General features: G+C 53.0%; 4 protein-coding genes across 4 annotated transcripts; 1 reads left to right on the plus strand and 3 right to left on the minus strand.

The window, feature by feature from the left end:
- Positions 1 to 1,825: 1,825 nt before the first annotated feature.
- FIBRA_03890 (uncharacterized protein) lies at positions 1,826 to 3,560 on the minus strand (the record flags this gene model as incomplete). Its single annotated transcript, XM_012325715.1, has 9 exons — positions 1,826 to 1,885; positions 1,942 to 1,964; positions 2,021 to 2,233; positions 2,286 to 2,295; positions 2,363 to 2,374; positions 2,433 to 2,521; positions 2,575 to 2,683; positions 2,734 to 2,977; positions 3,028 to 3,560. The coding sequence occupies 9 exons, from the start codon at positions 3,558 to 3,560 to the stop codon at positions 1,826 to 1,828; spliced, it is 1,293 nt and encodes a 430-aa protein (XP_012181105.1).
- A 4,033-nt stretch (positions 3,561 to 7,593) lies between these two features.
- FIBRA_03891 (uncharacterized protein) lies at positions 7,594 to 8,016 on the plus strand (the record flags this gene model as incomplete). The annotated part of the gene is made up of 2 exons (XM_012325716.1): positions 7,594 to 7,865; positions 7,929 to 8,016. 2 exons carry the CDS (start codon positions 7,594 to 7,596, stop codon positions 8,014 to 8,016), a joined length of 360 nt encoding a protein of 119 aa, XP_012181106.1.
- Positions 8,017 to 9,708: 1,692 nt separating this feature from the next.
- FIBRA_03892 (uncharacterized protein) lies at positions 9,709 to 12,594 on the minus strand (the record flags this gene model as incomplete). The annotated part of the gene is made up of 2 exons (XM_012325717.1): positions 9,709 to 10,062; positions 12,292 to 12,594. 2 exons carry the CDS (start codon positions 12,592 to 12,594, stop codon positions 9,709 to 9,711), a joined length of 657 nt encoding a protein of 218 aa, XP_012181107.1.
- A 2,341-nt stretch (positions 12,595 to 14,935) lies between these two features.
- On the minus strand, positions 14,936 to 15,796 carry FIBRA_03893 (uncharacterized protein; the record flags this gene model as incomplete). The annotated part of the gene is made up of 5 exons (XM_012325718.1): positions 14,936 to 15,167; positions 15,219 to 15,277; positions 15,331 to 15,389; positions 15,447 to 15,636; positions 15,689 to 15,796. 5 exons carry the CDS (start codon positions 15,794 to 15,796, stop codon positions 14,936 to 14,938), a joined length of 648 nt encoding a protein of 215 aa, XP_012181108.1.
- Between the last annotated feature and the right edge of the window lie 251 nt (positions 15,797 to 16,047).

Below are 16,047 nucleotides of genomic sequence, written 5' to 3' on the forward strand. Positions count from 1 at the left end.
TTAGACATCGATCATGGAACATAGGGTTTGCGTTCTGCGCGATATGCAATTGTTGTTGAGATAGACACTTACCCGCAATGGAAACCTCTGCGGGGGAATAAGGTTACAAATTGAGGAACATCCACCCCCTCCGCGAGTGATAGCAGGTGCTCGTGTGCACGTTGAGCCTTTTGGCGAGCAGTGCTGCAACATGGGCCACAGTCGGAGTCTGCAAGAAACATGTCACGATGCCACAACAGAAGAGTGTCATAATGGAAATCATAACATACTTACTAATGATGGTGGTGTCCCCTCGCATCCCTCGCACGTACGATCGCCGTACTAGTCGACTCCGAGGTGCCGCACGCCGTCACGACAGTCGTATGGCGGATGGCCGGAGGAGACGCGGGGGAGGCAGCTCGGCCCCATCCCCTGCACTGACGGTTCTCGTTCTCGTCTCTGTCCCAGTGCCACCGCCGCCGCTATCTAGGCGAGGGCTAGTCCATGTGCGTCCGCATGTGGTCACCCGCGCCAGGTCGCGATATGAGCGGCTCAGCCCACAATCGGCATCTCATTCAGTCCAGTCTCCTCCGCTCCAGGGCATCTGCGGTAGTTATAGATACAGGGCACATCACTGTGAACCTCCCTGCTCTGCGTATGTACGATCAATGCGGCGTCAGTCCTACACCTTTCCGAGGATGTGGCTACTCCATGGCGTAGGACTTACCGAAACACTTTGGACTTTTCACTGGTTCGTGTGCAAGATCCCAAAGGTATGTCTCTGCATTTCTGAGACTGCGTATGTCGAATTTAACGAGAACGAGGTCGAGGACAGAATCCGATCGCCACAATTCTTCTCTGAGGTGGTGTCACGGTTGCGGCGTCACAATGCCGCGCACGCCGGTTTCTCTCTCCGCTCGTTCCGCGCACGGCTTGGTGATGGGACAGCCATCAAGTTGGTTGCCGCCGCCGCCACGACCCCCAACTGGGTTACGATTCCATGATCCGAGATGTGGCTGATAGTCACACCGATGAAGCCTTTCCGAGAATCTCTCCAGGCCGCAGTTCATATGTCCATGTTTCGCAAACTTATCAGACACATCTGGCCGTCAGAGTCGCCGAGGCGCGTTCTGATGAGTTCCCCGAGATATTCCCTCACCTCGACTCCTGAGAGAATCAGCAGATGCTGTTCACCACATGCAGATCCCATATGAAGCCTTCATATTAATTTGGGACGGACGGGGCGCCGTGAGTTCAACATTCAATACGGGCCATGTGCCGCTATAGCGCAGCGGTGCTCCCGGCAGGTTGTCAGTCCCCAATCTACCCAGAAGCAGCAAGCCCCTCGCGGACGTTCGCAGGCAGACGAATGAATAGCAGCGACGAGGCACATGGAAAGAAGCCAGCGGGGGACTGCTCCGCAGCACTTTCCAGTTCGCGAACACGCACCTCCGCCGCATCGGATGATACAGAGTCTAGAAGACCAAAGAGAAGCAGACGGGCTGCAGGAGACGCGCGATGAGCCAGCAGGTCGGGATCACGAGAGCATGTCATGTTCTACATGGGCCGTATATCGAATACATGGAGGAGACGTGTGTATGTCAAATACATGTGTAGGAGATGTGTGTATGTCGAATACAGGAGAGAGCACCGTCGAGATGATGTGTATCACGGATACAGAGCACAATGCTAGATTGTGGAGAGCGAGCGTGGAGAGCGTGAGATAACGTGAATGCGTCGGGAACAGATAAAAAAAGATAAGCTTAAGATGAACAAGAATCGAAAGTTAAAATGAGCCGGCAGAGCCTACGCTGCCGGATCGAGGGACCTCGTGAAAAGCACTTGTTTAGACCGGATATGCGGAGCCACGAACGGTGGAGATCCACGACTGGCTTGCAGAGGGGAACTAGGACAGAAGGTAAATTAACAGACTGATATGGAAAATGTAGAAACGCCACATACCTCCCAGACCATGACACCCGCATCTACGGGGGACAATCTGTCAGCATTCGCGCGGACGACATAGCAAGATAACACTCACTCCAGCCCTTGCCCTTTGCCTGATCGACGCATGTAGCCAATGTGGCGGGGTCCATGTACCCATTGGTGGCGTCGGAGGCGGTCGCGGGCTTGCCGATGACCAGCTTGTTGAGGTCGACGCCTGCAGCGGCGATCTCGAAGACCGACGTCTTGGGCCAAGTGCTAGAGGACTGGGTGAGGAGTCCGGTACAGTCAGTGTACTCGGAGGCACCCTCTGCAAGAACAATCAGCACCGGGCCGGAAAAAGCCGATCACGATGTACTCACGGTTGTAGAACTTTGATCGCGAGGAGAACGTGCCAAGTTAGTAACACAGCCTACATGCAAGACGAAGGGCGGCTCACTTGAACGTTGTACTGCATGGGAGAGTCGTATCAGCGTGTGTAAGATGGTAGCCGAAACAAAGATGCTCACCCAATCAATCATGCTGCCGACTTGCTGGTCGACCTGGAGGTAAGCACCACCCTGGAACTGGGCGTTGTTGGAGAACCAAGGTGCGACCGCTGGCAGACAGACGCGGTGAGATACAGGTTCGTATAGAGATACAGATACGTACGGGCGTGAGTGATGATGTACTGGCCGGAAGGCAGTTGGCTACGGAGTTGAGTGGTGAACTTGACGAGCCAGTCGACGGCGCCGTTGCCGGAGTTGATGGCGTCAAAGTCCTATAGCGCGAGTGAGCGTCGAGAACAGTGAGCTGTGGGCACGGACATACCTCGTAGTCAATGTCAATGCCGTCAAGGTCGTACTGCTTGACCCAGGCAGCCATGGTGTTGGCGGTGTTGACGGGGTCGTCGCCGGAGCTGGTGGGAGCTTCAGTGGATCCGAAGGCGGAAACGATGAGCTTCACGCCGGCGGCGTTGTACTGGGACTTGATGGAAGCTCGGGTGGACGCATCGAGCTCTTCCCATTCCTGTGCCTGGTCAACGGAGCCAGACGCGAGGAGGAAGGAGAGAGCACTGGGGAAGAGATTAAAGATGGGAGTAAAAGGATGAAGATGTAGACGTACAAGACGTTGTAGCCATTGATCTCTGAAACGTTTGGCGGGCCGTTCTCGCCAGAAACCCATGCATCACTGTAGACGAGGAAGTGAGGGCCGGAGGAAGAGGTGGAGCCGCCTGAACCAGAGGTAGAGTTGGAGGAGCCAGAGCCGGAGGTGGAGTTGGAAGAACCAGACCCTGAGGTCGTGGTGGGGACGGGGGCAGAGGAAATGGGAGTGGAGGAGACGGCAGGGGCAGAAGAAATGACGGGGGTAGAGACGGCGGGGGAGGAGACGACGGGGACAGAGGAAACGACGGGAGTAGAAGAGACAGCGGGGGCAGAGGAAACGACGGGTGTGGATGTCAGAGTGGGGGTAGCAAAGGAAGAGGTAAAGGTAGGGAGGGAGCCGACGTTAGCGATTCCGCTTGTTGAAGATGTGGAGTTGGACGAGCCTGTTCGGACGCCCGAGCTGGAAACGGAGCAAATGGGAGCCGCGAGGGCTGAGCTCGCGCAGGCCACGACGGCGGCGGCGGAGACAATGCGAGAGAAGGAGAAGAACATTGTCGGGAAAACCTCTGAATGAATGGGGGGAAGGAGGGGCGGAAAAGAGGGAGGGGAGTGAGCCGGGGGGGAGAAGGAACGGCGGGGACGCTGAGAGCAGGTCTGGGGAACATGACGGGCGATGAGCAGCTTATATACCGCAGCGGGCAGGGCGAGTTTAATTTTCGGCGGCGACGCTAGAATGGGCGTTCGATCTGATCGAGGGCCGTCTTGTCTGTGCCAGTGCAAAACTTCCTTTCCGACGCGCGCACGTGCCTGCCCTCATGTCTGTTTTTTTTTTTGTTTTTTTGTTTTTCCCTCTCCATGCCCCTTATGTCTGTTTTATTCTCTGTCCGTGCCCCGAAACATGAAAATGACAGAGATTCCATCCCCGCTATAGGCCTTGTCGCTGCTAGCGGGCGTCCGGCACTCGCGCCTCTCCATTCGCTTTGCCCCGCTCCAAACTGACTCTGCCTCTCCGGCGAGCTGACGCCTGCGGTGCCAATGCCATTCCCGCGCATCTATCGCTCCCCGTGTTCGCCTCCACGCCCGTCCTCGCCTTGTCTCCCCCGTGCCCGCATCCGCGCAGCAGAAGCCTTGTCTCCCGCCTGCAGCCGACCGTCCATGCGAGGCCACGACGACGTAGCACCCTCATGGTCCCTCTATCCGGGCACAACTTTGTATCGTTCTTGGCTGAGATCTTGTCTGCCAACTGCATCTCTGGATCCCAGGCTGCTTGATAGATGCCCCGCAGCGCCCGTAACATGATGTGATCCGTTCTCATCTCCACGGCTGCCGTATCGTCACCCACCAGGCTGCCCAGTTACCGCACATATCCAGGCTAGCAACGGAGACGTTACCACATGCCTGGAACGCACGCACCACATGCGCCCAGCTTCCCAATGTGCCCCTCCTCCAAGCAACCCGTGCGTGCATATGCTACTGAGACTCGACTCGACTCGACTCGACTCGAATACTTCCGCCTTCGCGACCGCAACAGGCGGACGCGCTCCCCCAGAATTTCAGATACCAAAGTGAGTGTCCTCGCGGCGACTTCCGCCCGTGGCAGCTGCATCGATGGCCTGCAGGTGGCCGTGTACGTCCTGCACTCAATCATTTATGAGAGCTGCTGTGAAGACCGCGGGCCCATCACCTCCTGGTTCGAATTTCCCCGGCCGAGCACAAGAAGGGGCGGAAGTGGAGCCTGACCGTGTGCAGTCGACGGGTCCATATCGGGGGTCCTGTGCACGAGCAGCCCTGTGCTTGTACGTCCAGCCGCCGTACATAATGCATGGCCCGGTGCGCCGGCGTCCCCCATCGTTATCTTCATTCCGGCTGCTTTGTCTCGCACACCTCTTCTTTCATCCTTACGCAACGGAAATATTCAATACACACCAATCACATCCTCGTGGTTCGAGCCAGGTCGATCCCGCAGCCCCCTCTGGTGCGGTTTCAACGCCGGATCACTGCGTAGCGGTAATGGGAAATTAACGCAGGTGGCGCGCAGCGAGGCGTGTTCACAAATCGATGAATGGAGGGACGCAATTCCGATGATAGTGTATCCTTTGTACTACAATCACGACTCGCTGTGCACACTGCACAAGGCCCACCTAAGTATAAAGCGCGTTATCTCTTAGACTCGTTCTTGCGGTGAGCTCTGTTGCTGTCCCCACCCTCGCAGATGCCTATCTGCCACTGTGAGTGCACCTAATACCTCGTCGGCCCCCATCGTGGTCTCCCGTCTCGCGCGGCAGCCCAGTGTGCATCACAACGATGAACGTCCCGCCATTCCCGCGCGGCAGAGCCATATTGCCTCTGCGCCGCCCCGGATAACGCGAGACCGATCTACTTCACCCGCAGGCTGGCGCATACAACCGGTCCCAGTGTGCTCGCTCGGAAAAGACATGAATACATTCTTGACCAAATAGTATGGGTCCATGCTCAGGCTATTCACTTCTCTGGCAGGAGCACGATACTGAGCCGTGACGGCGCGGGGTCGAGGGCAGGAGCCTCAGTGTCGCGACAGGATGGTCCGCTCTTTGAGGCGGGCGGTTCCGCACAGACCGCGACGCGATTGGATTCAGTAGCGTCGATGAGATGGGGTCTGTCCTTTGAAAGCAACGTACGCCGCACTCGCTCGTGTTGCGTCTAGCTACTAACACGCGCACCTCTTCCGTGTTGTACGCGTGGTCTGCAGTGGATGGGCTCAAACGGTGTCCAGACCAACGCCATGACTGGATGGGATGCATGTATGCAGCCTGTCCGGTGTTCTGGCTACTCATCAAAGCATGCTGCTGGCAGGGGCCGTGACTCTGGTATTGTGGTCAGCTCTGGAATGGCAAACGCTGCGCGTGTGTGAGCGAATCCCTGCCAGTGGATATTGTATATTTGCTCGCACTCGGCGGATCTTACTGCAGGATGGCGAGGTCCCCGTCGATAAAGAACAAGGCTGCTGTACAAATGATTGTCTGGCAGTACGTTCCTCGGCGGGCCTCGCACATCTGACCACGCGTGCGACACGAGTATTCACCGCGTTCAACGAGGCCTCTGAAATCTCTTGGGCACATTGATGGTGAGCGTCTCGCAGATGATCGCCTCGACGTTCCTAGACATTCAATGCGCCGCGGCACATCATGCATCAAAGCCAAAGAGGATGTATCAGTAAACTACTGGCTCTATAATGCGTCGTGCTCGAAGCAGAAAAAACAAACCTCTGGTCTAGATGTGCACTAGCGTCTGGAATCGCACATGGATCTCCGGGTGACTGGGAGCTGTTCATCTCTCGCCGCATACCATGCAGAATCCCTGGCTGCCTATTTTCATCGTCTCACGCTGACATGCCTGCGCATGCAACCCAGGTTCGAACGCATCTTGGGCTGCGCCGGTCCTTCAGTTTGGATGTCCGGACACATGCCGGCCACGATCCATCCGCCGCCGCATGGGAGGAGGGGTCAACTTTGTTACGACCTGAGCCCCTGGCTCTCAATACTATTGCCTTGTTTGCGGCATATTCACCTGGATTCCCCATTAGACGATCTGACAATTTTCTGATACCCTGTTACGGAGCAGTATGAACTCGAGGGATACCTATGTCCCATCTAGTACAAGGCCAGCCAGAGTGTTACGAACATATCACCTCCGTACGTCATGCCCCAGACTGATGCGGTAGATAGTATCCTACATCATTGTGCACGGATTTGTTGGCTGGCCATGATTTTTCTGCCTGGCATAGTGATCACGGTCACTGATGAGCAACGTGTCCTATCAGCAAGAAAGGACAGGTCGAGGCCGTCGTGGAAGAGGCGGGAACGATCTGGCTGGGGGAATTATGAACGAAGCTCAAGGTAGATCTACAGTACAGAATGCGTCAATGGTGCGTGCAACTGAGCTGAAGCGAGAGCGACGGCCGTTTGCGCTGGTTGAATCTCCGCATAACAACTTCTTACTTGTCGTTACAAACTCGTAAGCCAATTTCAATCGCCGCCTGGGGCGTCATTGCGATCGAGACTCCGGCTCGATCCACCACTGTCCCAATCCCATCCACGCAGCCAGCACAACGCTCCAGACGGAGCATTCTCCCCGCCCCAAGATAGTGAGTCTCACCGTCGCGCCCGTTCTCCGTCCAGAACACGCTCCAAGGCCCGCTCAGGACGACGCGCAGATCTATTGAGTATATTGGAGCCCACGTCCGCACCACGCGGAGGACGCATGACTGCAGTGTGCGTACCCTGAGCCCGGCGGAGTCAAGTTCGCAGCGAGGCTGTTGGTCAGATATCGGATTCGTAGGTTATAAGGCGGTGAGTGCTGAGGCTCAGTAGGTTTCGTATCTGGTACTTCAATTTTCATCGTTTAGCGTCTACAGCTCGACGTGCACTGCTAACAATCGTCCGTGTGGGTGAGCGCGCGTGGGTCCACGACGAGTCTCGCTGATTGGCCGCTGGTTCACAGCATTCTATTACGGACGCGACCCCCACACGACCCATACCATACTCACTTCGCCTTACGCATCCATCTCGCATCCTCCCGCTCATTCACCCGCTTCTACATTCACACCATGAAAAGCTGTCTCAAGCTCCCGCGTCCTTCTCCGTCAGCCTCGCCTGCTTCTACGAGCCCGAGCTCAAGCCCGAGCCCCCTCACCGCGAGCCTCCCGTCGCTCGCCGACCGACGCAAGTCCGTCACCTTCCTCCCCGCCAGCCCCTGCGAAGACGGCGGCAGCGACGGGGACGACAACGACGACGACCGGTTGCGCGTAAAAGAGGAGGTCTTCTACGTGGACGAGTGGGATCGCTCCCCCGCGGAGACGACGCGCAAGCTGAACTACAAGTACGTGCGTCTTGTTCCGGGTGTCGGCCTATGCTGACGAGCGGCTGTGCTCTGCGCATGCAGGGACGTGCTGGAGCTCATGGAGCTCCGCCTCGCGCTCCCGCGGATCGGCGTCGGCAGGCGGCGGAGCGGCTCCCTCGAATCGGACTGAACACGCGCCGGATGGCGTGCTCGCGCTCGTCGCTTTTTGCTCCGTATGGGCTTTGCGGTGCAAGTGCGCGCTGGACGCGGCACGTTTTCTCGTTTGCTTTGGATGGACTAGGACTTCTCGCTCGTTTCGGACGGACGGACGGACAGACGGATCTCTCTTTTCGCTTTTCGCTTTTCGCTTTTACCTTTTGCGTACCGCTCTCTACAGATGATGGACTCTCTACATACCCTTAGACCTAACGTTATACCGTAGCACTGATAATCCCCACGCTCTCTTCGTTTCGGTAGGCATCTGATGGACTTGCGACGTGGACTAACGTTTGTGTACTGTATCAATAGTAGTTTCGTACGTTCGCGCGTTCTGGGCCTGGGCTTGTGGATAATCCATCAAAGTCAATTGGTTGCGTTCTCTCTGCGTAGACTTCTTATGTGGAGCTCGGGATCCGGAGGAATAAAGAGAGACGAGTCGTGCGCCCGTCCTGCGGTGGTGCGCAGCAAGTACCGCGGGCGTCACCCTCGGATTAGTACGCCGTTACACACTCGCGTTTCATGTAAAAAGATGCGATGCGCGGATATGTTCTAGACGCAGGAAGTAGCGCCAGCCAGGAATTGGGCATAATCGCCGGTATCATTAGCCGTATTGCAGCAACAGCAGAAATAGACTGCAATGGAGGCCGTTACAAAGTAACAACGCAGAATATTCGGACGCGCAGACGACTCATACCAACGAAAGGGAACCTCACGGCATCCGTAGTCCGTGCGGATCGTTGTAAACCTATGGGCATCGGATGTCGCTTTGTAACATGTACAGTGAAATGCTGTATATCCGGTACACACTCAAAGTACAACCATGCTCACCTGAGTCATCTCAATATCCCTGCCTGACGCGATACGGATTCGCGACAGTAACGTAGTTCTCGGAGTGAGAGCCTACTTCGAGCAGTTTTGCCTTGGTCACACGGACATGATCGGAGGCGAGAAATTCGACACCAATGGAGTGACATTGGTACAAGGAACTGGCCATTCTATTAGTCTGTATGTGTCAGTGACATTCACAGTAAGTTCATGCGAATTGCATCCCCGTCGACACTCCAATCGGTGTACAGGTTCATTGATAAATCAGCATGCCCGTGTTGTCATGATCACGGCATCATAAATGGATACAGTCACCGTACTCTACTCACGAAGATCACCCAATCACAATCGTGTCCAACTTGGATTTAAACATTCTCGATCGGATGCACCTCATGCAGCGGTCTTCGGTCGCCATCCATTGAACTGTGCAATGCGATAAGGGGGCGGCACGGCCCCGGCCTTGCGCATTTACGCACGGTGACCGTCATGCAGTAATTTCATGTGTTCGCTCCGATGTGGAGGCGCCACAATGCCCATGATCACTGAATTATTGGTCAGGCGGCCTACACGAGTCATCGACTGACTTCAATTTAGTCAAGCACGATAAAACTAGACAGCAATAACAGGATGTACAGCAAAGCCAGCCAAGAGGAGAAGTTATGAATGAAAGCAGAGCAGAAGAATATGAGAACTCTGGTACCAGCATGAACGCATCCGATGTGGTCCTGAGCAGAATTCTATTTCAAGGACCCGTCAGGAGGCGGCGCTAATAAGATTTGTAATACGCACCAGTTCAAGATCTAGTAAAGGAACAGGAATAATATGCATTGGTCTCAAGCTAATATTCCTGCCAGACGCGATACGGATCCGCGACCGAAACATAATGCACAGAGTCGAAGCCCATTTCGAGCAGCTTTGCTTTGATTGCAGGGGCACGCTTAGAAGTCTCCTCCTGGAACGGCTCAAAGTCCGTAGGTGTGGCGTTCGCGTCAGTCCTCGAGTCTGTGAGAATGAGATAGACGGGACCATGAATGGTATCGCAGGGGACGACTCTGATTGGGATTGCGTGCTCTTCGATATATCGTTCGACAATGTCGATGTATATCCAGTCGGGGGGCACGTCGTGGCCAATTGAGCGGCACCATCTCCACACTTGGTCCTCTGTCAGTCCGTATCCGCCGACGATCCACATCTGCAATGGGCTCAGTAAGTCTCTCTGACCAAACAATTTCGCATGGTTATGCGTCCTACCTTGACGTAAATTATAGTGAGAGACAAGGTAGGTACGAGGGAGGACTGAACAGTCTACTGTGCAAACCCAACTTATGACCTTGTCATGCCATGTGATTGATCAAGCGGGGATCGAACTGTTCACAAAATCTCCGCAAAATACACGTAAGTCTGCGTACCCTAAACGTCGACAAGCTTACGTTGACCTCGGTGAGGTGATAGGTCGTGGACGCCTAGTCTGAAGTAGATCCCCGTATATATAGGATTCTGCAATTCTTATCGATCTACGCGTGTTCTATGTAGGAATCATAGACCGATAAGCTGGTAGGTTGCATAGGTCTAGCACCTACATATTCTTGGCTGAGCCGGGGGGGGGCCTACAACCACATACAATAGCATCTGACGCGCTTACGATATGGCCTAAGTAATGTTCAGTTTGATGACATTTCTTCATCAGATCACAACTTGAGATTGAGGATTATTTTGCTCACTTCAGGCTAATATCCCTGCGAGGCGCAATACGGGCCCGCGACAACGACATGATTCAGAGTCAAAGCCCTTTTCGACCGGCCTCGCCTTAGGAACACGCTGGGAAGCCTCTTCTTGAAACGACCCGAAGTCCGTAGGTGCGGCGTCTGCATCGGTCCTCAAGTCTGTGAGAACGAGATAGATAGGTTCCTTGAGGCAGTTAGAATTGCATGTTGTTTAATATATCATCTGACAATGTGGACGCATAGCGGCACCATCTCCACATTTGGTCATATGTCACTATATATCTGCCGACGATCCACGTATATGCAGATAAGTCAATACGGTAGGTACATTCTGGTTATATACGTACCTTATAAATCTAAATCAGCCCCAGAATGAAGCTAGCACCGGACGTATAGTGAGGAGTTTAAGAATTAGCGATAGTTCAACGTCGGAAATCCAGGATCATGTAGATTACATACCTTCAATGATACATGAGGCCCCCATGGCATCACTTGAAGATAATCTCATGTTGATTATATGCGCAATGTCCAGGTGGTAGCCTGAGCAGTGAAGATATTGTACGCCGCAGCATTACTGGCCCGCATCAGTGTAAGCTCTCCGACGTAGCATATCGACGCGGCTTGCGTTTCGTGTTTCCCAGTGGTGAGTAGGATTATTTTGAGAGACTTCGAGGCGGGAATGACCGCGGCCGGACGATACCTGATCAGTGCGGACCAACGGAGGGATCCCAACAACGATTGAATCAGCCTCTGGACGCAGTGCGCAGGAGTCAAAGAATGTATGCGCCTGGACGACGCGCTTATTGCGGCGCCGGCGCCGCCATGATTCTTGGTAACTCTTCCCCGTCAGCACATCATGCATCGGCAGTCTCCTTGCCTAGACGAGCAAAATCCAGGATGTACAGAGAAGCCCGCAAAGTCTGCTGTCGTGACTCGCCATAGTTGAAGAGGACAAGATAAGACATGGACCCAAACAGGGCGGTGATTCGTCTGACGGCTCCGACGTTGTGCATGCGTAGCTCTTGGATGATTTTTGCGAAAATTGCGATTGTCCTACTTGGCGAAACAAGCAATGTGGGCCACCTCGCATTTAAAGATCAGAAGAGTGCCAAGGCGGCACTCAACCGAAGCACCAGCGAGGTGAATATAGTGCACAGAGAGCAACATACAGAACTTGAAGCCATTCTGGCCCTGGGTTTGTGGATAACTGTTTAAAAACCAATGATATCTGAAACACTTTCATAAGAAACTTGATTGTTTACATTTGAGTCAAATCCTCATTTTATCATTGAATAATGTGTGACCATCATGTGACTCATGATCACATTATTGGCACTATGCCCCCTGTGTATGGATCATTGAATTCTTGACCAGGCAGCCTACGAGTCATCAACAGATCTCAAATCAATCAAGCACAATAAATCTAGACAGCAATAACAGGATGTACAGCAAAGCCAGCCAAGGGGAGAAGTTTGAATGAAAGCAGAGGAATGCGAGAACACTGGCGCGAGCATGAGAGCATCCGATGTGGTCCTGAGCAGAATTCTATCTCAAGGACCCGTCAGGAGGCGGTGATCATAAGGTTTGTAATACGCATCAGTTCAAGATCTAGTAAAGGAACAGGAATAATATGCATTGGTCTCAAGCTAATATTCCTGCCAGACGCGATACGGATCCGCGACCGAAACATAATGCACAGAGTCGAAGCCCATTTCGAGCAGCTTTGCTTTGATTGCAGGGGCACGCTTAGAAGTCTCCTCTTGGAACGGCTCGAAGTCCGTAGGTGTGGCGTTCGCATCAGTCCTCGAGTCTGTGAGAATGAGATAGACGGGACCATGTATGGTATCGCAGGGGACGACTCTGATTGGGATTGCGTGTTCTTTGATATATCGTTCGACAATGTCGATGTATATCCAGTCGGGGGGCACGTCGTGGCCAATTGAACGGCACCATCTCCACACTTGGTCCTCTGTCAATCCGTATCCGCCGACGATCCACATCTGCAATGGGCTCAGTAAGTCTCTTTGACCAAACAGTTTTGCATGTATATGCTTCCTACCTTGACGATTACAGCAAAAGACTGAATCGACAGAATGCAGTGCGGCGTTACCGTTAGGGGAGGCACGAGGGAGGACTGAGCGGTCTAAGTACTGCAGACCCAACTTATGACCTTGTCATGCCATGTGGTTGATCAAGCGGGGATCGAACTGTTCACAAAATCTCCGCAAAATACACGTAAGTCTGCGCCCCCTACAGTAAACTTCGACAAGCTTACGTAGACCTCGGTAAGGATAACAGGTCGTGGACGCCTCTGTACCAGGTCCCCGTATATGTAATATTTTGTAATTCTCATCGATCTACGCGTGTTCTATGTAGGAATCATAGACCGATAAGCTGGTAGGTTGCATAGGTCTGGCACTTACATATTCTTGGTTGGGCCGGGGGAGGGGGGCCGCAATCGTACACAATAGCATCTGACACACCCACGATATGGCCTAAGTAGTGTTCAGTTTGATGACATTTCTTCATCAGATTACAACTTGAGGTCGAGGATTATTTTGCTCACTTCAGGCTAATATCTCTACCTGGCACAATCCGGATCCGCGACAACGACATGATTCAGAGTCAAAGCCCTTTTCGACCGGCCTCGCCTTAGGAACACGCTGGGAAGCCTCTTCTTGAAACGACTCGAAATCCGTAGGTGCGGCGTCTGCGTCGGTACTCGAGTCTGTGAGAACGAGATGGATGGGTTCCTTGGGCAGTCGCATGGGATGACTCTGGTAAAATTTGCATACCGTTCAATACGTCGCTTGATAATGTAGATATATAGCGGCACATCTCCAAACTTGGCCATATGTCACCATATATCTGCCGACGATCCACATCTATGCATATAAGTCAGTACGGTGGGTGCATCCTGATTATATGCATACCTTGTAGATTTAAATCAGCCCCAGAATGAAGCTAGCATAGTATATACAGTGAGGAGTTGAGAAATTGGCAGTGCCGCGTTCAAAGTCGGAAAATCCAGGAACATGTGAGCTACGTACCCTCGGTTATCCGACGTAGCATATCCACGCGGCTTACACCTCGCGTATCCCAGTGGTGAGTGAGATCGTGTTGAGAGAATTCGGGGCGGATGTGACCGCGGCCGGACGATGGTACACACAAACGGAGTGATCCCAGCCACAATGATTGAATCAGCCTCTGGACGCTGCGCAGCTCAAAAGAGTGTATACACCTGAACGACCGAAACCCTGCGAGGAGCCACCGCGCCCGTCCGTTCCGCCAAAACCCAGTTTGACTGAAAGTCTACGCTTTCAGTCAGTGGCGGCTATATGTGCAGTTCGCGGAACCTGCTAAGCCCGAACGGTCCAGGGCTTACAACGACGCGCTTATCGTCGCCATGATTCTTGGGAATTCTTTCCCTCAGACGTCAGCACATCAGCAGTCTCCTTGCCTAGATGTGATAACTGAGTTAGATCTGGGATACAGGGAAGCTCACAAAATCTGCTGTCGTGAGCCACAGTTCAAGAAGAGGACAAGATAAGACCTGATGGCTCCGACTTTGTACATTCGCAACTCGGGTGGTTTTCTTGAAGTAACAAGGAAGAGTATAATGCGCAGACGACTTATGAAAACGAAAGGGAACCCCACAGCATACGTAGTTCGTATGGATCGTCATGAACTTATGGGCGTGGCCTTGTTGCAGTGAAATTTTGTATATCCGTCACGACTCTTGAAACTCATACTACGTGGACGGACCTCATCTCGCGCAACGCAGGTCATGCAAGGGCAGATTAAGTTATACTTACTTAGGGTCCATGCGCGTCAGCAACTGCTCAGTCAAAAAAAGTCAAAACTTGACTCACCCATCATATGTGAAGACAATGACGAAGATCTCTCCTTCATCCATCCCAAACCCTGCGCCGTATATTATCGCGCACAAAATGCTCACTTAATTGGACATGCCTCTGTGAGTGCCATGCCTTCTAATGATAGCGAGAAGGGTGATCGCGATAGCCCAGACTCGGAAGTCTGAAGTCCACAAGAGTACATTGCGTTGTCGTGCACAACCTCTCGCGACAGCTGGATGATACATCAAGGTTAGTGTTTGGATCATCTTTGGGTACCCACTGTCTTATTTCTAATCGCGTTGCAATTCATACACACAGACACAGTTACAGATGGTTATCCAATTACCGCATCCAACCTCCAACTGCAGTCCTGGTACCGTTTTCCTGATGCCTATCACTGCGCCGTATAAGCAGAGAGGCTCAGCCAATAACTATATATCCATAATTAGAACATCTTCTAGGAGAACAAACGAGCTCCAGACACTCACAGGCAACGCTCTAGTAACGCATCGTCAGTCGTGTAGGTGTACACACTCGGTGCGCCAGCCTCCGTCTCGTTGAACATCATTTCCGTATGTCCAGATACCCAGGTATTCCATGCAGGCGTGATGTCGCCGGAATTGTACCTGTCGTTAGGGTTCATGGTCATAGCTGTAGCCATAAACCCGTTCGAGAAGGCGGTGATGAACTCGGAGTTATCATAAGGAGGGCCATCACTGCAGGAGGAATTGGTCGACGACCGTACATCCAGCCTAAAGATCACTCACGACGTGAAGTAGTAGCTGACATCGTTGCCATGAAGTGCAGGTGGGATAGCAAATTCGCCCTGAATATTGCGAGTCAAGAATGGTGAACGTCTGTAAACGTCTTGAAGCCTACCTTCCAAGCTCTGTTACCGAATGCTTGAAGGAGATAGTAGGTAGGACAGATGAAGATGGCTTCGAAAGTACGCCAAATGAGTATTGTAATGAGCACATGCATCATATGGCACTTACATTCGCCCATTGCGTAATTAGCTTGCTCCACATTGGTGCCGAGGCCTTGATACAAAGGGGTTGCCATTGCAGCTTGCCAGGGTTGAACGTCAGGGAAGACGGTGGAAACATAATCCGATATGTCCATCGTAAGTGATTGATCAACAAAGATATTTCCTTCGTGTGCGTTGGTCACTGCTAAAAGTACCTCCTACAAGAAGAATTTCAGCCTATCCTCGATGTCTCGTAGTGGACTGGCCTACCCCGTTGAGGCGTCCGCCTGTAATCGTGACGGTCGGGCGTTCAACAATGAAGGTACCGTCGACAACAGGGACAAAGACAAAAGTGCCATAGTAACCAGCCAAGTTCATGTCATAGTTCAATGTCTGTAAAGTGTCTACGTCGACGGTGCGAAGGCATGACAGGCTATCAGAGCTCGAACCACATCTGCATAAAACTGTCATTTCTCGAAGGTAATATAGCAACTCGACGTGACTTACTCCGTTCCTGCGACGACGTCGCTGTACACCAGCTTTTCGAGTTGTTAGACGATAGATACGCAGAGCCCCATGATCTCACCTCAGGAATGCGATCATTGTAGTTGTACTGAGACGGAAGGAAT

Source organism: Fibroporia radiculosa, assembly GCF_000313525.1.
Source record: "Fibroporia radiculosa TFFH 294 genomic supercontigs, scaffold2356, whole genome shotgun sequence".
In the NCBI taxonomy this organism is placed as follows: Eukaryota; Fungi; Basidiomycota; class Agaricomycetes; order Polyporales; family Fibroporiaceae; genus Fibroporia; species Fibroporia radiculosa.